A 26310-nucleotide genomic window follows, 5' to 3' on the forward strand; every position below is an offset into this window, starting at 1 on the left:
AGACAATTTGATCTGCACGAGTGAATATTTTACAGACTAGTTCCTCAAGAAAAGTACATTTATCATTCTATTCCAATAGAATTAAAAGATTAACGTAATTTACGTAAAAATTATGAAAAATCAAATATTTTCCAGATCTGCATATATACAAATTTTTGCAAGATAACGTAAACAGTGAAAAGTAAAAATGCATTCCGGCCATAACGTGGCGAAAGTTCTCGACCAAAATCGTTGTGGAAATAAATAGTTTGAATCCAGTTAACAGTAAAAAAATTGGTCGAAAGTTATTCCGACAGAACTGCCCTCGCTCCTGAAGTACAATAAAACAAATCCGGCTTTTTCGAAAAATTATAAAGTTACATCATGCCAATTTTATTTTATTTTTTTAAGAGAAGTACAAGTTAAAATAAAAACATGTATGTAATGTTAAAGTAAATGTGAAAAAGCGTACTGCATATTTTTGTGCGGATGTCTAAAGTTTGCCAGAATGCTTGGGTTATCACAGCGTAAACATATGTATATGTAGATAGTATATCTACCAACATAATCAACACTGTTATCTAATTCATATTAAAGAAACTTTCTTACATTGTGTTTGCTTTAAGAAAAAATAAACTTGTGATTAAAGTTTAACATGTATACGATTTTTTCCTGGGCCACCTTATCAATTTTTTTTCAATGTTAAGTGTACATGTGTCAATCAAATGTGCAGTTCTCCATTCCTGTGAACTGACCAAAGTAAGTACTATCTATGTCCAACATACAAAAATAACTAAGACAAATGTGTTTTTAATTCCAGACATGGAAGTATCAATAGTGTTTGCACTAGTTATGTTGTCAACGTACTCACTTCTGATTACTATTGTTTTAATTTTCATAGTATTTCGAAAAAAAAACAAAAATGTACACCATTCTTCGACAAACAAAGAAAGCAAGTACAAAACTTTAGATAAAGAACGGTTTCTTAAAGTCCTCTCGGATATACTGGCAAACGCATATGAACATGCATCTCAGCAAAAGCCTATAAACAACACTCGAGACTTCTTCTTCAGGCAACTTTCTACAGTCGTCGATAACAGTGAATTATATAACTGTCCAGAGGAAAAAAATTGTCAGCATGGGGGAAAAAACACAGATTCATTTATCTATTCAAATCCTGATGAATACGATTATGTGGCACTGAGAGATACAAATTTTAATGGCAGTAAAGATAAAAATATAATCCCGGCAAAGTCTACAAGAACTTCTTTTGGGTCAAAAGATCATTTGGAGTTTTTTAATTTGTATGAAAATATAACTCCGAATTCTAAAACTGACACTAATACTTATCTAGAACCCAAACAGTTTTCCCCAAAACATGATTGTCCGTCAGATCTTCGTAACTTGTGTCACACAAACAAGTAATTTTTTGGGGCATGTGCTATTTTTATTAAATTAACTTTTAATGTGTTTAGATGTGGCTTCAAATGTATTACACTAGGTCCTGTTTCTAAGGTTTTTTGGCATTTTACGATTTGTAAAAGCAGTAAAGCGGTAGTTTGAAGTCATAACTCATAGGAATTATAAGAATTGACTTGTTTTATATTAATGTTGAAAGTGTGTTCAGAACTGTTGTTCCCCGAATGTACGATTTAGGTAATACATTTTCGCATACAATACTGGAGAGCAAAACTCTACAATAAAATCCCCGATTGCTGGAAGAAAACAAGATTAAAGGAATTGGAGAATACACTGAATACATTTTTATTAACCATAGTACTATATACTTACGGTAGAAGACTTCCTGTATAGTGAAATTTAATAGAGGTGTTTTAGTTTATTTTTAATATTATTTTAATTTGCGTGTGAATTGTAGTTAATACATACATTTTGTGTAATTTGTGACGTTGCCGTGTAACAGAATTGATGGCGAAATATATTATTATTATTATTAATATTATTACATTTATTGAGATAGTCAATAAATACAATACATATATCTTACCATCCTCATGTACAACACTTTGTGCTTATTACTACAGTAATCTCCTACTCTAATCACTCACTCTCCTTATTTAACAATTTACATTATTAAACTACCTAATACCGATATCATTACATTTCTCATCTATATCTTTAAACACATTTTTGTTTTGTTTATATGTGCCTATTACAGCTAATTTTACTACTTAAGTAACTTACTGTGGCCGGGAACTTTCATCATCCGCGGAAATTGTTAGAGGCTTCGCCAATTACTTTGAGAGTGTCTGTGGATCAAAACCTAACTGCGGTACTAACAAATGTGATAATCAATATACTACCACACATGGCTGTGTGCTTCCTAGTGTTTTGCATCTGTTTAGGGTAGGTATATAAAAGTGATGTGCACAAGACTGCGAAATAAATTAAGGTTTTGTCAAAAACTGCATCTTGTTTAAGTGAACCTCTAGCTTAATTTTAGAACCTTATCCAGAGCCTTCATAAATGTTTGAGAACCACGTGACCAGTTATTATTATAATTAAATATTTCTAACTAATAAATAGGTTGGCATTAATGATAACTGACAAATTATTTTTGCTAAATTGTCATTGTTTATTTGCCAATAGTGTCATTTACGGTCAGTAGCCTCCTTGCAGTAATAATTCTCGTTCTCGTTGTTTTTTCTAATTGTTTATTTACACCTAAATCAGTACTTCACAAACTGTGTGGTAGGTATATAACTAAATCTCTCTATATAAAATGAGGTAAGTTTATTTTGACATCTTCAGAAAAACATGTTGTTTAACACACCCGAATAGCATGATTTCATTCTGATGGCTCACTTTCGAAGTGGAACTCTTAACCCAGACGAAAGCTGGTCTTATTCGTTGCAGTCATGTATTGACCAATTTGTGGAAGCTTTTCCAGATGCCAAAATTGCAAATCAAACATTTGCAAATCACAAGGAGATCCTTGTTCATCGCTTTGATACTAAAAATTGTATTTGCAAAGGAAAGTAGACTCGTAGAAAATCTGTGTTGACTGAAGAAGTGATAGAACACATCCAACATCGCTGAGAACAGATGAAAATCCAAACAAATTTATTAAGATTTTTATAAGAATTGAAGAGATTGTATGACCCAATTTAAAAGTTACATTGTTGCAGGCCTCTCAGTTGTCATAAAACACTACACAAAGTTCTACACATGTACCCGTATAAAGTTTCAGTCGTTTATGAATTTCATGCAATGGATTTTGAGCGAAAAATAAATTATTGACAATATAGTTCAACAATAATTTAAATAATGTGATGCTTTATTAGAGTTAACATTTTTCAACGATGACGTAGGTATAGTTCAATTTGAGTAGATATGTGAATTGTTAAAACTACAGAACGTGGGCTACCAAGAACCATCATACTTTTGTAGAAACGAATTTACATACAATGAAAGTGTGAGAAGAAGAATTGAAGGCGCGATTTTTTGAGTTTTAACTCCTTTCTTTTCGTATTATAGAACACGTATACGACACGCGCCGGAATTGGATATCGGGTTCGAGAAAATGTGTTTGTTTGACTATTCCAACGACTAAGGGTGGATTTCACCGACCTCAATTAAAGTTAACGATAGAATAAATCCATAGAAACAATTATTAAAATGATAACAACGATTGTTTTTAACGGTTAGTTAACTTTAACTGAGGTTGGTGAAATCCACCCTAGATTAGATACAACAATTGATGCTGTTTTCACACCTTTTATTACTCATTTAAGAACTGATATTTATATCACTCATTTTAGTCACCATATAGGTACCACTAATAACTCTATTAAATGATAGGGATAAAGATATCGAAGCCGATAACGCTATGATTGAACAGTAATTTGTATTTTAAATCGAAAAAGTTATAAATACTGCTCTACCATTTGTAAGTATTTGCTTGTTATAGTGAACCAAGAGTTATAAGGTTATATGGCCATCATAAAATCATCCCATTGTGTCGAAGTTAAGTTGTTTACAATAGAAAAGGTTTTAAGCTTCATTCACAATGACAAAATTAGTAATTAGAATTAGCATTAGAATTAAGCTCAAAACCTTGCAAGGTGAAATATCATACAAACATTCACAATGAAATAAATTAGTAATTACTCTTAGCAATTAACGCAGAAGCTTGCAAGCTCCAAAGTTTTGCGTTAATTTCTGTATTAATTTTAATTTTGCGCCTGCGCACGAATGTTAACTAGTGTCCTAACCTACAATAGAATTGAAGAAACTCGGGAAAGAGTCAATTGTCAATAATGGTTTCAAGACGCAAAACATTACGACTTGCTGTGGCAGTGTTGTCAGATTAATTACTTACTATACGCAAAAAACAACGAAGATGGTGGGTAAGTAAAGCCAACAACCAAAAATACAGAATGCGATAGAGAATCTGCGTGCTGCGATATTTGTATCATAGAGGGCACTACAAAAATTAGTTTATTAATTTTATCATTGTGAATGTATGTTTTTGGAGATTTTCTGAGCTTAATTCTAATACTAATTCTAATTACTAATTTTGTCATTGTGAATGAAGCTTTAGGGTCGTAAATAACGTGTCCACTGCAGCTCGACCGGCTCTTGTGGTTTCGTTCAGGGGCGGCTTTCACTAAATATGAAAATCTACCACTCCACTATTTATTTACTACCTGCAGCCGCTGAGGGTTCCGAAATAACCACTCGCTTTGAAAGCCGGCCCTGTTAAATATGAGCAAGAAATGTTTAGAAGATGATTTATTGCCAACCGGTAAGCTTAGTGCGAACCACACAAAGGGGGTATTTATTTGCGGTCAACTACTTTTATGATGGCCATATAACCTTATAGGTCTTGGTTCACTATACTTTAGTTGGTAAATTACACATTGTGCTTTAATTTTTTTTATACAATATTATTATAATAATTAATTGTGATATTTCTATGTGATAACTAAATAAAACACGTATATTTTATAATAAACAACAATTGACAATAGATGGATATTTACTTTAATTAACCTAATCATCATCATTAATCATCATTTTGTCAAAAATACAAATGCAACATATTGTTGGTTTTTATTATTTTTTAAGAGAAAATTAATGACTTCGCCGCGTATACGTATTTAATTTATATAAATTGACAACGCAGAGTTACAATTCCATCCGTGCGTCCCTGGGTCGACGCACTCTTTTTTTCCACAATACTATAAATGCAGAAAGATATCGCATTAATATTATGCAACCCTTTTTGGAACAACGGTATGATGACAAATCTCAGTATGGTTAATTATAAGTCAGGGACTGCGGTCCTAATAATCACCAGATCTCATCGCCCCAGGTTTTTTTTTGTTTGGTCATTTGAAGAACAATAATTTCAAAAATAGGTTGCATACTCTTGACGAGCTGCAACAAACTATAACTCATGAAATTGAAAAGATAGCGCCTAATACCCTGCATAGAGTATTGGATATGAAAAGAAGAGTTAATTGAAGGAAACCATTTTCAACATTTATTAAAAATAACTTAATAAAAACATTTTATAAAATGCTTTGTCTTAATCTTTTGTAACTCTTTGTGACGCCTGTGAATTTAGCTAGATTAAAGTGCAATAACACACTTTTGATCACGTATACTGTAATCACGTGGTTATCGATCATTAATGAACACTCTGTATTAAGAAGTTATACGTTTCCTAACTGCTGGAAAGAAACTAAAGCTAAAAGAGTTGAAATCAGACAATAACCAGGAAACGACAAATTATCAACCTATAGCTATTATAAAGAATTCCGCAAACATTTTGATTACATTTTATCAGATATCTTACGTAGTCTCATAGGGAACGATGAACGATAAACAAATTTGAATTAACCGCCTTTGTTGCCTTAATCACAACCAGCAATTCTTCAAAATCTCTATCCGCCGCGCCGGGATAGACGATTATGGGACATGACTAATAAAAACATCGTAAGCCGATATTGAAGAATAGTGATAATTTATGACAGTTGCTGGAAATAATTATTACACTCAAACACAATTTGGATTATCGGGCAAACAGGGCTTATCAACTTCGTCTATTAATTTATTCGCCTAAATGTATTATTGCCGTTTTTTTGTTATTTAGATAAGTAGGACTTGACACGATCGGTAATATGCAGAATGAAATGGTGTTAGTGTTTTGAGTTTTGATAATAAGTTGCCATGAGCAGAAATTATTGTGAGTATAAAGGATTGAAATCTATATACGACATTTCGAACAATAATTGAATATAAATGTAAAAACTGAACGGTGTGGGTTGTTTATTTCAAAACAATTTCCTTACTTGGGTGCTAGCCCAGACAGGGTTCTAGAGGATCGGAGTACATTTGTCGAAATTGAATGCCCTTCAAAATCGTAATATTGGTCTCCCGAAGAAGGAGTTAGAAAAAAAATTATCAAATTTTGTACGTTGACAGGTAGAGAATTGAAACTAAAAAAAAATCATGATTACCCACTAGTTACTATTTTCAAGTCCAAGGACAAATACTTGTAACAGGTATTTCACAAGTTTATTTTGTTGTGTGGACACTCAAAGGAATAAGTATTGAAAAAAATATGTAAAGATGAAGAAATATGTAAAAAGATGGTAAATAAACTCGACAGATTTTTATTTTGGGGTCTTATTAAATTTTTTAAAAATAAATAGCATTTGTTTCTATATTTTACTACATATGTAATTTAATATCTGGTTGACCGAGCTTCGCTCGGTTCGTTTGATAGTATTAGATCAAATTAAGACAGATAAATATGCGCACAGTATGTATTTTGAAGTACCCGCACTAATTAAAAATACACATTAAAAAAAGAAATCCCATAAGCTCATAAGCAGTCTTTCTTTTAAACACTGATGTGTGACATGTAGATATTAAACAATAGAAAACTGGAATTATTGTTTGACATTTATTATTATTACAATATCATTTATTATCCAATCACTGTTTTCCAATCACCCAAAAATTAGCGTTTCAGTTACCTGGGGTACATACCAAGTATTGCAAGATGACCGTCATATTGTATGTAAAGTGAGTAAACACTATTAGAACTGCAATGGAGACAAAATCGCACATGCTGTGACAGACTTTACGGAGCGCCAAGTTGAAAATAACCAATGAGCTGAAGATTACCCACATGATTAACTTGACTGTCAACTCTGTGACACATGAAAAGGAAGCAATTTGGGGTTATGTTTTTGTTTTCATTGCACCACTAAAAGTCAGCTGCAACTAGACCGGATACTCTCCCCGTTCCTTCTTCTCTCTTTCTATCGTTCTCTTTTTTGTCTGACTAGTTGCTACAAATTTGCTCAAAGAAATACAGGTTAATCTTTAAGAATAAAGAAGTTACATAGGCCAGTGCCGATAATTTTTGAGAACAAAAAAATTTAGAAGAGGATGATACCCATTGCAAAAGAAAGAAAATATAACAAAAGATAAAAGGAAAAATAATTTTCCTAACGGCGTGCGGAAAGTGACTAGTTTCCGCACGCAAACCCGTGCGGAAAGTGATAATTTTCCGCACTAGTGCGGGAAGTAAAATGTAAGTACATTTCAAAGATTTATTGATTAATGATTACAACTATTTATATTAAATGTAAAAGAACAATTTATATAGTTATTTTTCTCATTGCTTTCATTTCGATCTGTCCCTTCAGTGGTTTTCATCTCAAACACCTTGCTAACATTTGCTACCTCCTTTTGTTCAGATCCAACTTCAGCTTCGTTTTATCGGTGATAGTACAACTGTTACGCCAATACAGCTACTTCTGAAACTTTCTTTACTTGCTTTTCATTGCACCATGCCCAAAATTCCTTATAAGCCTTCTCATATCGGTCCTTACATTTTGTCGGTATTAGGTCTTGAATTGCATTCTCTGCTTCAGCAGCTATATCCGAACGAATAGAATCGCTAGAGGAATCGTTGTTTTCCATCTTCAATTGGACACACAGAACACAACACGATTAGGTATTATTCACAAATATTTTGCGAAAAACTTGTTTGTGTTTAAACAATTGCATTCGCAATACCTTGACGACTCAACGATATGATTTTCGAATGTGCTGCGATTTAAAATTTGACGAAAAACTTAATTGCTGAAAGATTTAACAGACGCTGTTAGGAAAAACATTGTTCCTAACACGCGCGGGAAGTGCGATTCCGAAACTCGTGCAGGTACCGAAACTCGTTACGCTCGTTTCAGTAACACCTGCACTCGTTTCGGAATCGCTGACTTCCCACACTTGTTAGGAAAATAACTATTGTGTAGACCTTTGTTCACTCTATTCAAAAGTTCGTTAAATGAAGGTGTTTTTCCGAAACTGTGGAAAAGAAGTTATATTGCGAATATACTTAAATCGGGACAGCCAGATAAAATCAACAACTACAGAGGTGTCTGTAATCAATCTGTTATTCCTAAGATGCTTGATTCTATTGTAACTACCCAGTTGCAATGAGCATCCGGGTCGGTAATTTCTTATAAACAACATGGTTTTTGCCCTGGTAGATCAACATTGTCCAATCTTATTGAATATCAGACGTTCCTAAATGAAGCACTCGCTAATCGGTTTCAAGTTGACTCTGTGTGTACGGACTTCGAGAAAGCTTTTGATCGTATAAATCATCGTTTACTTATCATGAAATTACACAGATTAGGCTTCAATGACAAAACGGTTCGGTGGTTATCTTCATTTTTGATTGGCAGATCTCAACAAGTTCGCATTGGGAATTATAATTCGACTCCTTTTTGCGTCACATCTGGTGTTCCTCAAGGCACACACTGTGGACCTGTTCTTTTTTTATTATTTATAAATGATTTGACTTGTGGCTTCCGATATTCTAATTATTTGTTGTATGCAGATGACTTAAAATTATTTAAATCTGTAAATTCGGTTCAAGATGCTGAACAACTTCAGATGGACCTTAATGTACTATTTGACTGGTGCGACAAAAACTGGTTGCTTCTGAATATTAATAAATGTCAGGTAATTTCATTTTTACTTCCCGAGCGTAAGCAAAGGAAGTATTGTAATCGAGTCCGTCGGCCGACTCTCTACTTTTACGTTTTCTCGATCTTTCATGACCCCTAGAATACGAAGAAATAGGTCTCCCATTTCCGTCCGTCTGTCCGTCTGTCCGTCTGTCCGTCTGTCTGCCGTCCCGGATTTTTATTAGACAGATAATCTCCGAAAGTACTGGACCGATTGTTGTGAAATTTTGTACTTATATTAGGAATATCATGTAGATGGTAAAATGCTAACCAAAATTTGTCTAATCATCCCCACCACTAATGCGATGACGTCACTTCAAAATTATACATAGTAAATGGGTCTTAAATTGTATAAAATAACATAGTCCTACACATGTAGTTTACGACTCCGAATTCAGTTTTTACCCGAAACGTCCAGATTTTGGAAAAAAAAATCAAAATTATAAAACAACATTTTGCAATTTAATTTTAATCTGCTAACCCGTATGTTTTGAAATGTTGCAGATGTTTTAAGGCTATAAAGAGCATCATAAATCTTTAGTCAAAATATATTTGGTTATCTCCTCCAAAAACTTGATGACATCAGCTCAAAAGTTTGCGGAATAAATCCTACCTAAAATGTACAAAATATGATGGGTCTGTACTCGTGATATTTCACTCCATTCATATTTTTTGGATTTGCATATACAGGGTGACTCAAAAAAATTAATGAATGCGCAAAATTTATTTTACCGATTTACTCAGGAACTACAAAACCGAATGCTTTGAAATCTTGAAGATGTTTTAAAATTATCATAAGCATGGTAAATTTTTGATCAAAATGTATTTGGTCGTCCCCCCTAAAAAATTTATGACGTCACCACAAAATTGTGCTGAATAAATCCTATCTAAAATGTACAAAATATGGTGAGTCTCTTCTTGTGATTTGTTATTCCATTCAAATTTTTTCGATTTGCATATACAGGGTGACTGAATAAAATCAATGAATGCGTCACTTTATTTTATTGATTTAATCAGGAATTACAGAACCGAATGCTGTGAAATCTTGGAGATATTTTAAAGTTATCATAAGCATGGTAAATTTTTTATCAAAATTTATTTGCTCATCCCCCCCTAAAAAAATTGATGACGTCACCCTAAAATTTGGTGACTAAATCCTATCTAAAATGTGAAATATGATGAGTCTGTACTTGTGATTTATCATTCCAATCATATTTTTTGGATTTGCATATACAGGGTGACTCAAAAAAATTAATGAATGCGTGAATTTATTTTATTGAGTCAATCAGGAACTACAGAACCGAATGTTTTTTCTTGCGGATGTTTTAAGGTTATAAAGAGCATAATAAATTTTTAGTCAAAATATATTTGGTGTTCTTTTCCTAAAAACTGATGACGTCAGCTCAAAAGTTTGCCGAATAAATCCTATCTAAACTGTACACTATATGATGAGTCTGTACTTGTAATTTATCATCCCATTTCAAAAAGAAAATTTCGTAGGTTGCAAGCTTCCTCATTCAACTAATTCGGAGCAGATTTATAAAATTTATAAATATCTTTAAAGTTAAAACTATGTTAAAGTCATAACTTCCAAAAATTTTAACCGTTTTTTGCCAAAATTAAACCATTTTTCTATATAATTGCGTAGGTACAATTTACAAAGCTATAGTCTTTCCTATTTCTATTGAAACACCACTTGTTAATCGTAAATTTGGTAACGTTTATACTCGGACAATTTTCTAACTAAAAGCCGTTTTCAATTAATTGAAAGCTGTTACAATTGCTAAATTTTAAGCAAAATCAACAGGTGGTGTTTCAATAGAAATAGCAAAGACAATAGCAGCTTCTTTTCATTGTATCTCACTTCCAGCAAAAAAGTCAACAATGTATTGGTGAAGTTATGTATGCTAAAACAGTAGTGGAAACCGCGTTACGAAATTTCAAAAATATACATATATATGATCATAAACTACCCTCGCATTATGTAATGACAGTTGAGGATAGGTTATATTTAACATATCATAATAATTTCAAATGGAACCTAAACGTTATATTTTGCATTTTTTTTTCTTAATATACATAATCATCTTTTCACAACAAGAAATTTAAAACATATTTAAAATGGTACATTTTTGCAACGAAATATGGATTTTGCAATTATGGAGCGGAGCGTAATTGCAAAATCGATATTTCCCTATACAAATTTACTATTTTGAAAATGTTTCAAGTTTCTTGTTATGAAAAGATGACTACACATAGTAAGAAAAAAAGGCAACATGTAGTACCGCCCACCCACCCTATCTCAATTGTTATGATTTTTTTTTATTCGCCATGTATGGGTGCCTGCAGTACCAAGAACATTATTTTAAAAATAAATTTCATGGCCTCCTAGAGATTTTCATAAAATATATCTGTTTTAAAAATTCTCAAAAAAGAAGGAATTTCTGACAGTTACGGTCAAATAACTGTCAAATACCTGTAATTCCAACATGATTATTTTAAAAATAAATTTCATGGCATAATAGAGAATTTTTCCCATTATAGTATATTGCGTGGGTGTTTCAAACAGTTTTTTAAAAATTCTGTCAAATGTCAATTATTCACAACGACAGTGTGATTTAATAAAATACATGTGTTGTAAAAATTCTTAAAAAAGGAAACATTTTCAAAACTTCTAAAATTTGGCGAAACTGTGAAACCTATGGTAGAAAGTGTAGTAATTTTAAGTTTGGAAGCTGTTAAAATTTAGATAAAATTTTAAAAAATCTAATGGATAGGTACTAAATATTTTAATAAATCCGTGGATTGCAATCGTGTTTTAAAAGTAAAATTTCAAGTATAATTTAAAAATAACATTTTTCTTGTATTTTAGTACCATATGATGATCGAAAACATCCACTAGTAAGCTATGACATTTATTATTATTATTATTATTAATATTATTATTGGTATCTAAGTTGGTCAACAGGCTTTTGCCCAATTACTGACCAACATAATGCACGTGATCTTAATATAATATATACATATATCAGCGGCTGTCCATCACCACTGTCCCATTTAGGTTATATTTATACATATTAATTAAGATTAAATTCCTGGTGCTGTCAAACTTCGAAGATCTGCTCTTCTTAACGCAAAAATGTCTGCATCTAATTTCTGTGTTAAGTAGGCACTAACTATTTGATGAACTGGTGACATTGCTAACGCATTTGTTCTAGCTGTCTCTAGATGGAATAAGTTATATGACCGATAATTGAAAGATGGAATCCGTAGGGATATCTTAGATAGCAAATATGGACAGTCGACTTCATAATTCAAAATTTGTGACAAAAATTTAATAGAAAAATATTTCCTTCTCTTAGCTAATGATGGCAGTTGTACATATTGCAATAAATTCTCATGTGGAGCGCCTCTAATAGGATATTCACCGGTGCACCTAAAAATAAAGGTTTTACACAAACGACGTTGAACTTTTTCAAGTGACCATGCATGTGTATAATAAATTGGCGACCACACCAAGCATGCATATTCAAGTTTCGATCTTACAAAGCTTTTATACAAAATTAACAGCGCTTGTTGATCTTTAAATGGAGTAGTACTACGAATAATAAATCCTAGACTCTTATAAGCTGATGAAACAATCGCTTCGAGATGGTTACGGAACGTAAGCTTGTTATCGAAAATAATACCCATATCTTTTACAGTTTCAGACCTTTTAACTATGGTTCCACCAATCACGTAATTAAATTGAAGATATTCAGTTTTTCGTGTATAACTGACAATTCTGCATTTGTCAGAATTTAACTGCATATTACAGTCCCGTAAACCCGTTTCAATAATTTGAATATTACGTTGTAGATTGTTGCAATCTTCTAATGTGAGCACATGCCGATATATTTTCAAATCATCAGCATATAACAGATACCGGACATTCAATTTCTTTGTCAAGTCATCTATATATATTGCAAAAAAAAGTGGACCCAACACCGAGCCTTGTGGGACTCCTGATGTCTGTTTAAAGAAGGACGACTTATAACCCCGATATTGCACACACTGATGTCTATCCCACAGGTAGGACTTAACTAAAGTTAGAAGATCTAATGAGAATCCAAAAGACTCCATTTTGTAAATCAAAATCTGATGATCCACTCGATCAAAAGCCTTTGACATGTCCATATAGACAACATCTACCTGAATTTGACGGTCAATATTTTCACATAAAAATTGAGTAACAGAAGCAAGGTTTGTAACAGTCGACCGTTTTTCAGTAAAACCATGCTGATACGGAGAAATCTGGTTCATGACATGTTTATAAGTTCTGTCATACAGGATGAATTCAAACACTTTGCTAAAGTTATTAATGATAGAGATCGGCCGGTAATTTTTGATTTCAGACTGATCGCCATTTTTGAATATGGGACTTATTTTCGTAACTCTCCACTGCATAGGAAAAACACATGTTTTTAGTATAAGATTAAAAATTATTTTAAGCGCAGTTACAAACGAGGCTTTGCAGTCATGAATTAAGAAGGCTGGAATTAAATCAGGACCCGTAGTTTGTTTAGGCTTCAGCTTACTTAAGGCTTTGCAGATTTCAGCATCTGTCACCATATAATTTGCAAAAAGAGTATTGGTATTGATATGTACATTACTTGGAGGTGAAGACGTGGATGACACTGCAAATGAATTACTGAAATACTGAGCAAATGCATTTACTACTTCTTGAGGTTTTGAAATGATGTTTTCATTATAGTTCATGACATTTGGGATGGATGCAGTATTTTTTAAGTTGCGCACATACGACCAAAAACTTTTGGGGTTAGACTTGATGTCGCTGCTGATTTTGATGATATAATTATCATAAGCTACTTTAATTTCATGCTTAACCTGAGTTCTAAGAGCCTTAAGTTGCTCATAATCTTCAACCCTACCGTATTTTTTCAATCTTATCCATATTTTATGCTTGCATTTAATAAGATGTATAATTCGTGATGTATACCAAACAGGATAGTTTCCTTTAGAACGAGATTTCAGTGGAACATGCCTATCAAGAATGCCATAGAGCTTGTTATAAAAAGAGTCAACAGCCCCATTTATATCGGAGTTGGTACTGAGAAACGACCATTCTACAGAATACAGTTCGGTATATAGAGCCATATAATTCGCTTTTTTAAAGTTGTACTCCCGAAGATGGGATACAGAAAAGTTATTATTGTTCGACACCCTATCAAGTACTGTTGATATTTCCAGTGCCGGATGGTGAGTGTCTTCGTGCAATATTACTTCAGATGCTTTTATTACTTGACATTTTACATTGCTGAGCAGTAGGTCAAGAATTCTATCATTCATATTCAATACTGTATTATATTGTGTAAGATTAAAGAAGTTTGATAAAGAAATGTAACTACTATACATTGAAGAATTAACAAACTGATGTAAGTTTTGTTGAGACCAATTCACATATTCTGAAATATTAAAGTCTCCCAGTATCATTATAGATGAGCCATATAGTTCTTGAACAGACATTAAAAAGTCAAAAAACGCATCGTAATCACCGGTATTAGTAGATGGTGGAATATACACTAAACAGATAAGAAAATGCCTATATCGAACAGAAAGTTTTACTAACAGTATATCAATATGTGTAATGTTTTCATCCCTATGGTACATATCACAAATGTTTAACTTAACAGCATCAAAATTTTTTCTAATTGCAAGTAATACCCCTCCGCCTCTCTTAGTTAAACGGGAAGAATGGTTACGGTCGGATCTGAAAACATTATAGCTATCGCCATTAAATATTTCTCCATCCGCTACACTCTCATTTAGCCATGTCTCCGTAAATGCAATGATATCATAACAAAATGTATGAGAGTATAATAAGATATTGCTCAACTTAGTATTAAGGCCTCTCACATTTTGATAATAACAAATTAAATTGAGATCAGAATTATTTTTATAAGATTGACTAATTGATGAGTTTAAGGTCTCACTAGAAGCAGACATTTAAGTTTTAAAATAATTATGTTGGTAACACCAACGAGTTTCTTGTTCAGTCTGATTAAAGATAACGACATGGAAAAAAACAAGTTTAATGGCAAATTATATAGCGTACAGTAATGGAGACGAAAGATCAGAAAACTGGACTACAGACTTTACCACCCGCCCTTTATTTTTTTAGAGGGTATATCATTTGCTAAAATCAGTCTTATCTTAGTAAGTACTAGCCCTGCCCACCCAGACCTCTTAGACCATATCTCATTCGCTAAAATCAGTTTTACTTTACAAGTATTAGCCCCGCCCACTCGCCCTTTATTTTCTTAGAGGGTAGATATATCATTTGCTAAAATCAGTCTTATCTTAGCAAGTACGTTCGTCTTCATAACATTGCTATTATCTTTTGTAAATACATATCAAAAATTATAGGTTATTGACACACATAAAAAAACAAGAAAGTGGATTTCCCTTAACACAATAAATAAGTAGATATGAAAATTTATCGCTCGAGTTCATGGCTAGACAATTAATAAAAAGTTTTTACGATTCTTTAGCGAAATACAATACAAAGTTTGTAAGAGAGAAAATAATATCCCTCTATTATAGGGTTTTTTGCGTTGTATTGCATAGGAAAAAACAAGTGATTATGATCAAAAGTTTATTGATACATCTTCAACCATTTTTTAGTTCTTTTCTGCTTTCAGTTAGGATTGTCATTTCACTAGTCCTTACATATGTCTACATTTATTAGTGTCCTTCAAGTGAGACGCAAATGACAAAATATAACCTATTTTATCAAATGGTAGCTGATAAATTGTGATTAGATCTTTAGATTAACATAAACTCTACGAAATGTAGAAAGATCCATTTATATTTATGAGTAATTGATACGTGTACTGCGCGTGTTCTCAGTTCATTATGTAAGCACAACTTGCTAGTGATTAAACCGACAACATGCTTGACTTAAAGTAAGTTTATTTTAATTCATCCAACTACTTATCAAAATATCAACATATTTTAAGTAAGTGAATGATTTTGAAAGTTTTTCCAAATGCAAAATTCGTGTTACACGTAGGTTAATTGATTAATTCTGGTATCAGTAATGGCAGTGGCTAAATGTTTGCAATTCCTAAATGATTCAATAACTGGGTCAACATTTCCTGTTTTTCGAATTATCGCACTGTTTTATATTTAATATCAATTTAATGAAGAGAATTTGCTGCTCTTGAATTAATTTCTGGATTATATTGTGCCTTTAGTAAACTTATGTTAACATTTGATATGCAAGGTACAAACGTCTACGCACATTAACATTAACAATGTTGCATTTTTAAAATAAAAGAGAGAGTCGGATGATGGATTGATTGCAGTGCTTTCTTAGCTTACACTCAGGAAATAAAACAATAATAAAATAATACAACGTCCATCTACTTGCAAAATCCTCCCCAAAACATTCTATTATCTTGTTGTTGCGTTTTAGTCATACGCGTTATCGCTTCTCCATCGAGTTAATCCTATAGGATCTCAGAATTCATTTTCACTTTTCTTGGTGCCGCAATTTGAAATTTCTCGATGGTCTCCAGGTGTTTTCTCTTTGATATTTTTAACTAAGTCAGGTGATTATTATTATTATTATTATTCGTTCATAATAGTGGTGGTATGTGTTGTGGATTGTCTTGTCGTCATTTGATTGTAAATTTTGTTATGTTTTCCTTATTTAGTATCATTTTCTTAACCAGAAGTTTCTTGTTCTTATCTCTTCAAAATATTGTTGTCAAAATTTTTGCTATTTGTGCTGTTAGTACTTATGTTGTTTATTAATTCTGCGTTGACTTTTCTGTTTGTATTCTTGTTTTTTTTCCCTACCTTCTAACACCATGTGAGTTCATACATTCTGTTCACACTTATATTTAATATTTGTACTTTTTTTGTCGTTTCTTTTCGTTCCATTTCAAGTAATAAGGCTGTACACCAAAGAAGAAGATAATTTAACAGCATATATGGGGGTCCAGGTTTTTTCTCTTCTAAAAAGTCAAGTTGTTATATAAATATTTATTAAAAATGTGTTTTGAGTTACAAAGTGTTTATATAAACGACGTTAAAGAAATTGCTCTAAAGTTATTTATACAAGTACTTAATTTACTTCGTTCCTGAAGCATGCTCAAACCTTAGATGAAGTACGAAATTTGATTTTGCTGTTTTATTTTTTTATGATAACCCGTACAAGTTAGGCTAAAAATAGGGGTACATTTTCGAATTTTACTGTGTTTTTGACTGCATTTACAAAAAATGGATAACCGTTTTTACTACCCGTTTTCCATCCTGGCCTTTTCTGAATACGCTTGTAAAGACAGTCATGTAGAAAGAAAAAGAATGTAGGGCTCAAAAATCCTGTATACTCAACGCTTTAAGTTTTTTTTAAATTTTCTTGTTATCAAATACCTTGAACATCTTTGGGTCAGCGAAATAACAGGTTGTTCAAGAGCACTTACATTTCAGTTCAAGAATGTTAGAAATGTATGCAAAATAGTAAATGCTCTTCTGATAATCTTTCACACAGAATATTAATCACATCGTTCTTTCTGTCATAACATATTTATGCTTTGGAAAATTTTACGGACGCAGTATCTATAAATTCCTTACATTTTTTCGACAGGATTATGAAACGATGGCTTATTTTAAAGCATAATGTCGTTTTATCGTTGTTATTATTATCTAAAGCTTATAAGCTTTATTTACCAAAATATTTTCTTCGTCTATTTCCTCTAGTGTGAAGATTCCCAACAATGTTTGTTTTATACAGAACAATAAATTGAACATACTTTGAACGATTCGTAATTAGGTTTTTACGCTTACTAATTCCTTAGAGAAAGCGGGATTTTATTATAACTTTTTTGCCAATGACAAAAAATAGATCTCTGAAGCCAGTAGGTAATGTATGACTGTGCCTTTTATTTTTTTCAAAAAACAGAAGTGTAACAAAAACATTTCTGTCATTCAACCATTTTCTACATGTTTGTGTCAAATATTTACACATCTTAAAGCTTCAAATTTTTGCTGCTATTCAAGCGTACCGCAAGGCTCCAGTCTGGGTCTGCTACCTTTCCTTCTGTTGATTAATGACTTGGCAGATCCAATCTTCTCCGAAAAATTATTATTAGCAGATGATTCAAAATATTTTACAGAATTGACAGTTAAAATGATTGTTTACTATTAAAAAGCAATATACAACTCTACTTTTAAACTTGGGTAAGTGCAAAGTTATGTCTTTTTCGAATGGGTAAAATTTCTACAATATTCATAAAGTATAAATGGCACTAACTTGACCACTGACGGAGTAATTAAGTATTAATGTGTAGGGAAATAAACTATATTATTACTATTATTGTTGTCAGTAATACATACATAAATATGTTAAAGTATCAAGTTTCTGTATTCATTGTAGGGATCCGGTGTTCATTGGGTTGGTAGCTTATTCATCCGTGATAACACTAGTGTGCACTGTACTGTTGGTACTTTGGTTACGAAGTCGAAAATGTACGTTTGCAAGAAGACGCTCTACAAACACTACAAATAGAGTTGAAAGTTTACACCAGTTGAATAGAAGAAGCATGGATAATCCATACAGAATAAACACAACGTCATGTCACGTTCGATCACTACCGTCGGTCCCAAATAAACGTGCAACTATTGATGAATATGATCCAATTGCGTGCAGCTCAAAAATTGATCATAACACTGTAAATCCCCCACATGAATATCAAAAAATGGAAACAAACAAAAAAGAAGACCACCAATATGAAACAATTGTCCAACATGTGGTCACGACGTTATCGGCAGTTTATGAGAGTGGTACGAAGGGTGGCGACGTTTACGAAAAATTTATGGAACAATTGTTGAAAAATCTTAAAGCAGCGCATCCCAGCTTGTATAATTCTATACAAAGCTCTCAAGGTGCAATTTATGCGGAACTTGAAGGACAAGTGAAAAAACAGCCTGTCGTAAATACAACAGGTGGCGAACGTCCAAGTAATTCTGGAGCTGGAAGTGAACAATTTTACGCTACATATATTCCTAGTGAAAGTACTAGTTGTGAGAATGTGGCGAATAATTTTAATGACGTTAGGAGTGATATCGTTTTTGGTTCAACTGATCATTTAAAATTTTTTGTGGAAAATGAATGTGATGAAAGTGTTTATGACACTAATTCATATTTACCAGCTAGACGCTTTAATCCAAAAGATGGTTGTCCAGAAGAATTACGAAGACTATGTCCTGATGAGGTAGGTATGTTAAGTGTGTTGCACTAATTATTCACTGATTTAGGTTTTAGAAGCGTTACGGTGATAATAAAATAAATAAAATTTGTAGTAATACATAATTGTTTATATTGTTATTCGAGAGAGTGACATTTAAAGACCAGAATTATACGCACGCAAATTTATTAAAGTATGCGTACATGAAAGCAATTATTTTGAAATTTTGCACGCATATTCTATGTTAGAATGAAAATGGAGGTCATCAGTATATTCTTGCATTGTAACCACAAATAAGAGCAATATTTCAAAAATAATCTTTTCAAACAGTAGGTAAATATAACTAACTGTTCCGGGAATTTTTGGCTATCTTTACTACATAGTCATTAATGTTGACAATATTCAAGTTGCAGGTATTACCTTTAACGTCACTTAAATCAAATATATGTATTTCTTATGAGATCACTGCAATTTGTTTCAACGTGTATCTGTTGTTAGTGTTTGTCAGCTACTAGGTATCGGGTGATCAATAATGACTATAATCGGCTCAGGCTTGATTTCTAATCTCCATGTCTTTGATAGACTAAAACACCGACCTGTCAAATCAAATGACAAATCTAAAACTAAATATGGCAAATATGAAGGTAGAGTTTTCAAGATACTCCCTTTTACAATTTCATTATTTAAAATTATATTCACTAAAAGTGCCGTTGTTTTAGACATCACAATAATTATCCATAGTTTTTAAAGTAAGAACATACATTTACACGCTGTCATGGATGACTCGATTACAATCAATATTGATCATCTGTTAGATTAAAGCATTAAAAAACTGTATGGATAACATCCTTAGTTATTTTGCGAACATACTAGTTGGCTCCGGCGGCTACTTTTGAATCTTAAGCAACAGGTAAATTGGCTCCGGACTAATAGGTAAATTGGCTCCCGCCAGATGCATGTACTAGTTGGCTCCCATCTCCTGCTGCCTGCATGACGGGTAACGCAGAACTGTGGTTGTTTTCACAAAACCTAATATCTAATGCCAACTGAAAAATTAAATTTCATTTAAAGTTGTTATTTATAATTTTATTCGTTCATCATTGCAACGATAAGTATTTAAGAAAAACAACACATATATGTTCGAACTATTACCCCTAATAATTTTAACAATTTATTTACTATTGCTTGGTAAATATATATTTTTTTATTTTTGTTAGTATTGTATTTTGCTGCAAAAGATAAGGTAAATATAAACCAAAACAAAATTGCTGAGCTTCTGTCTGTTTAATTTTGAAGTTTCAGTCGCTTCGTGAGTATGTTCACCACTTTGTTCTATTATTCGAAGCATTCGTCTTGATGTACATACGATTTACAGCCACGTTTTACACACTGCCAACGTATAACACTTTGAGCTAACACTTTATGAAAATTATATTTATAATTATTACCCAATTAACAGAACTGTTTTCCCTTTTCCACTAATCATTTCGTCCAAACAGTCCATTTTGTAACAATTATCTTAAGCGCTTGGGCACAAGAAAGTTTAAGAAAAAACTGATATTTTTCGACCGGAAATTTTGTATTTGTGTTGAATGGGCATTTTCGACCAGTGCAGATGGTAATAAAAGTATAGAAATATTTACTCTCACCGTAACGATTGTTATCCTCTTACTTCAAAGACCCCGCAAATCTGGGAAATACCAGAAAACCCCTTTGTAACTACCTTACCGCCACCACTTTCTAGACATAGAAATTTGATGACTATGGAATTATATGTTCCTGTAATTCAAACAACACATCTCTTCCGACAGCAGGAAATAACGTATCTGCAGATGATCCCCTCACCGTAGGAGGTACCATAAAATCTACCTTCCTTGCACCATCGGAGCCAATTTACCTATACCCATTTTTCGGCAGAGGGTCAAATACCGTCCGCCGGAGCCAACTAGCATGTACCCGTTATTTTATTTACCACTAATTTTTTACAGAAAAAATGTGCAAATGGTAATAAAGTACTAAATAGAACCCCTTCTAAAGAAACACAGGAAGTTCACACAGACAACATTCCATCTCCTCATGTTCTTTCAAAACCAAGTTCTGGACGTAAAGATGAATATGAATCCATAGCAGACAAGGTAGAATAACGTTATTCTTTTTTTGCATTTTTTATCATATTTTTGCTGTATCCTACTTGAATTTTTCTTTCATTTTTCGAAATCAACTCTCTACGCTTAAGGTATTTGTACCTAAACTATTTTATGCTTAGTTTTCTCAATGACTTTACAAGTCTGGGTTACAAAATTTTTGCATGCTATTTTTCCATGCTTTTTTCTAAAGTCTCTGTGTTCCTGAGTGATACTGCACCCCAATAACATTTGAGAAGAACCTATATGTAAATCAACTGAATTTTTATCAATTTATAATCTTTCTATTTCTAAATTTTGACTGTCGTTTTTGCCTTGGAACTTCATATACCACAGGACTGAGAAAAGTCCTCTATTTTTAAAATATTGATGTTGGTAAGTGTTGCTTGTTTAATTTAACATTTATGTCAAATAAAATCTCAAATACCTGCAATGCGATTATTATTTTAAAAATTAATTTCATAATCCAGTAGAGGACTTTTTTTCGATCATATAGCATGTGATATATTGACCATTATTAAACGCAGACTTTGATTCTTCTATCTTGAACGTATACCATATGCTTTAGAAACTGCTTTCTACACTTCTTCAATCACTATTTTTTATTGTTTATTTAATTTCTCATTCTTCATCACTTTTTTATATCCATTAACTTGTTCCAATTAGAGATGTTAGTGAATAAAAAATGGTTTATTTTAATTGTTTTAAAACAGGTTTTTTTATTTTAAAATATTAGACTTGTTTTTAGTACATTTTAACTGCTTACTTAATTAAAACTGTTAAATATTTATACCAACGAAAAAAGCCAAAAATAACAAAACTATTTTAAAACAAAAAAAAAACGAAGCCATTAAGAGTATACTCTCGTTTCGTTTAAGATATAACTAATAAAATTATAAAGACCCCGTGTTACAAGAGGCTGATCCTGGATTAACACCCAGATTTACAGCATCACGGCCCCAGCACCTCAATATTATCATAAAATTTTATAAGGTACATCCTAAACGAAACAAGTATAAGCTTATTGTCTCTTACATCAATTAGGGTAATTCGAGGGGATATGGCCATAGAGTAAAGATGGCCAACGCCTACATACAAGCAACCCACTACTAGATATCGGTACTACTGGAGTAAACAGAGTTATTTGTGTTGGTTATGCTTCTGTTCGTGCATAGTTTCTGGCGCCAAAACTTCTGAAGGTAAGTGTTACAGGTGTTACATGACAACCAAAAGTTTTTAAGCATCCACTTTCTGGTACAATAATATCGTATATAACATTCTTGATTGCTCTATTTTGTTCCCTTAGTTTTCAAATAATGTCTCACGATTAATATAACCTCAAACCGACATGAAATGTGGATGGGTCGCCTCTACAAAAAGGAGAGTTGGCCAACATTTTTTGAGGATAGTTCGCCATGGCTATCTATCCTATAGTTATGATTGATTTTTCAGATGCCGAACATATATAAACGAAAGGCATTCCATAAACGTGGATTATGGTAGCAAGAAGGTCAAATACAAGCAATGGAGGCCGTAAATGAAGATCGAATGTCTGTACGACGTGCCTCTATTGAATATGACATTCCGCGAAAAACATTAGAACGACGTTTAAAAACAAATAATACAAGTGAAGATAGATTGGGACCTAGTGGTCTTTTTGGGGATGCAAATGAAAAAAAAATGTAAAACATTAAAAAAATGCAGAAAATGGGGTTTCCGCTAACAAGAGACGACATTCGCCACATTTCTTTTAGATTTGCTGAGCAATGCATAATCCCAAATCGATTTAACAAAGTTACTGAAAAAGCTTGGTATCCTTGTCTTGAACTATTTCTGCGTCGGTATCCTGAGATTCGAATTCTTAAATCACACGAGAGTAATATTCAGAAAAAACACGAAGTTATAGCAAACTCTCAAAAACAACTCTAATCAGCAAACCAGTGATGAACCGCAAGCTGGTTCCTCGCACTCTCTGGAAGAAGAACAAGACAATTGCACCTGCCATGAAGCAGTGAAAAGCTTCTCAAATATCGATATGCTGGCTGTGGAATTAAACCAGACAAAAGGTGAGAGACAACCCAGTACATCACATGCAGAAAAACAAGAAGAAAAAGAAACTCCTGGTAAAATATTAGAAAACATCTCGGAAGTACCGAAGCTGACTGTGGAACGAGCTAAAGAGCGAGCAAAAAGTATTGCTTGCTTGCTAACTTCACCAGAGCATATACAAAAATGTAGAATTAATCAGGTAAAGAAGCAAAATACGAGTCAAAAAACCAGTGGTAAGATGAAATCACAGCGTCCACTTGGTGGCAAGAAATCTTACAAAACAACACCATCTTCCTCGCTCCGAAAGAAGATATGCGATTTTTGTTAAACGTATAATCTGAACGTTCTTTTTAACATTTTTAGTAGTTGCTTGGATTTGTACCCACCTTTTTTTTAAGTTTGTTTATTTTATTTGAAGTTTTTATGACGAATGTTCTTTGTTTTTGTGTTTTTTAATAAATGTTTTATAAAAATTATTTTTTTATACGTAATATCTTTAAAAAATGCTATCGCCATCACTCCCCAACGGTATGGCCTTCTCACCTCACCCCTCAAGGAGAGATGGCCATCCGTCTATAAAACAACGAAAATTCTTAAAAATTCACTGTGAAGGTCCTTAGCATTTATTGACTGATATATGAAATCTATGGTGCAGCAAAACATTCTCCTTCAAATTTGAAGTCATTTGCTTTCATACTAACATAGAAATCGTCAAAAAAGTAAACCATGGCCGCGTCCCCTCGAATTACCCTAAACATTAGTATTTTTATGAACTATTAGATACAAATTTCGCAAATTTCAAGTGCCAATGATGTTTTTTTTTAGGAAGAACTTGCCAATGATAATAAACGACTACCCAGACCTCCTCCCACTGAACGAAAAGAGCAAACTGACTCAGATAAAGTTCCATCAACCCACAGTTTTTCAAGATCCGTTTCCAATGAGGAATTTAGATCGAACGCTACGAAGGTAGGAAGTCTTTCTTTAATTTTAAGTTGTTAAGTTTTACTCTATTTGTTACTGCAATCTATAATGAACATTATTTAGTATTTTTTTAATTGTCGAATTTTGTTTCTCTTATTTTCTATAGAATTAAGGCTAGATCTCCATTTAATTTTATATTTTTTCCAATTTCTACTAATAAAAAGCTCATTTTGTATGTTAAATCTCGCTATTAAAACAATAGTTTAATCGAAAGGATGAATAAAATGTTTATAGCAACACTTTATTCACACTGTCATTGACAACACGAATAAAGTAAAAAAACTAAAAATTCGCACTGCCACTGAAATTTTCGTTGCTATGGATGTGTGGATATTCAACTAAAATTTGCAACGTTTGATAGTCCACCTCCTGTAAAACAATCCTAATGAAAGTCCAGGAGGATCGTTTGAATTTGACTGTGACGAAAGTACAGGCAGCTTAGGCAATTTACCTTCATCAAATGTTCATCATATTAGTAATAGTACAATTAATATTTATGTATATGGATTACCTAAACAATACATTTTTTGAAAAATTTTGCGAAATTGGAAAAATCTTGTATGATACACGTGAATAAACGGATTTTATCCACTTAAAAACATTATCACACTCAGCTTCGCTTCGTGTGCTAAACTGTTTTTTCGTTGGATAAAATTCACTTTTATTCACTTATACCATAAATAGCTATTTTCACAATTTTGCATGGTATACTTGTCATCTTTGACTACTTTATGTAGCCACTAATTTTTGCAGTAAACCGTGCTTCAAATGGTTTTAATTCATTTTTTATATTTTGTATTTGTGTCCTCAGCTTTTTATAATTACGATTATTTTGAAGCCATTTGTCTTAATTTTTTCTTTTATATCTTAACCTTACTTTTTATAAAGATTTTCTATCTGTTATCTTGAAACTGCTCCTTGCTAACTCTTTCAAATTTATTAAGATGTTTTTAACATAATAGTTTATCATACTAAAATATCAATATCATATCAGTTTTTCTCCTTATATTTGTTTCTTAATATTTGGAGTGTGTTCATCCTTTTTATTATATCAATGTCGTACGATTCATACCAATATAATAATCTTGATAATATTACAGTGATTGTTGCCATTGTTGTTTTTTTCTTTTATCATTTACTTGTTACGAACCCTAAAATGTTTACTATAAATGTTTAAGTTATGTCTTATATCATTAATAAATATAAAATTATAATTGTAAAGTCATATTTTGTTCCGCTCACAATTATTTTTCTGTTGTAGATCAAAAGTCAACTAAGCTTCAAAATTCCACCAGCAGTTCCCCAAAAACCACCAAAAAGAAAATTAGTCAAGAGTGACAGTTTACAATGACCCATACGATTATTAATTTATATTATATTCAAATTAGATTTTTATCAGTATTGTTTAAGCAGTAAAAGACAAGCATGAGTTTTATATGACGATTTGAAAATTGTGATTAATGAAATACCACCAAAGTTTCTTTCTTAATAAGTAATCGTTGTAGAAATTGAAATAACGGATGGTTTTTGATTCAGTGATATCTGATTGTTGGAACGTTAAGGTAAGATGCTGTTCAGTGTAGGAAGATTATTTACCCGAATTAAGTCCAATTTTGCGTAGCAAAATGTTTCTGGATTTCTAGATTTAGTGTGGTAGGAGACATATTAAATACAAGAAAAATAATATAGGATTTGCTTACTCGTTTTATAAAATATATTTATAATATAATAACTAAAATAAATCTTAGTGTACACAAAATAAAAGAGAAACTGAGTTTGAAAACCCACGACTTTTACTTTCAGAACTACATATTACTCCCTACAAAATATCGCAAAGCTCTGGACACGCACTATCAAACTGGACGACTTAATAAACACAAAACC

General features: G+C 32.4%; 1 protein-coding gene and 1 long non-coding RNA gene across 3 annotated transcripts; both read left to right on the forward strand.

Annotated features, from left to right (window-relative positions):
• The first annotated feature begins 589 nt into the window (after positions 1 to 589).
• On the forward strand, positions 590 to 1936 carry LOC135137457 (uncharacterized). Its single transcript, XR_010281810.1, has 2 exons — positions 590 to 738; positions 800 to 1936. It is a non-coding gene; the product is annotated as an uncharacterized LOC135137457 (long non-coding RNA).
• Positions 1937 to 15853: 13917 nt separating this feature from the next.
• LOC135137248 (uncharacterized) lies at positions 15854 to 26209 on the forward strand. Of its 2 annotated transcripts, XM_064066855.1 has the most exons (5): positions 15854 to 15961; positions 18439 to 19276; positions 21238 to 21384; positions 24268 to 24411; positions 25688 to 26209. In XM_064066855.1, exons 1-5 carry the CDS (start codon positions 15948 to 15950, stop codon positions 25775 to 25777), a joined length of 1233 nt encoding a protein of 410 aa, XP_063922925.1. In that variant the 5' UTR covers positions 15854 to 15947; the 3' UTR covers positions 25778 to 26209. The 2 variants fall into 2 exon arrangements, with proteins under 2 accessions (XP_063922925.1, XP_063922926.1); XM_064066856.1 differs by lacking the exon at positions 24268 to 24411.
• The last annotated feature ends 101 nt before the right edge of the window (positions 26210 to 26310 follow it).

The sequence above is a fragment of the Zophobas morio genome, unplaced genomic scaffold (genome assembly GCF_036711695.1).
Source record: "Zophobas morio isolate AGI-343-1 ecotype UQ-CSIRO unplaced genomic scaffold, CSIRO_AGI_Zmor_V1 ptg000029l, whole genome shotgun sequence".
NCBI lineage: Eukaryota > Metazoa > Arthropoda > Insecta > Coleoptera > Tenebrionidae > Zophobas > Zophobas morio.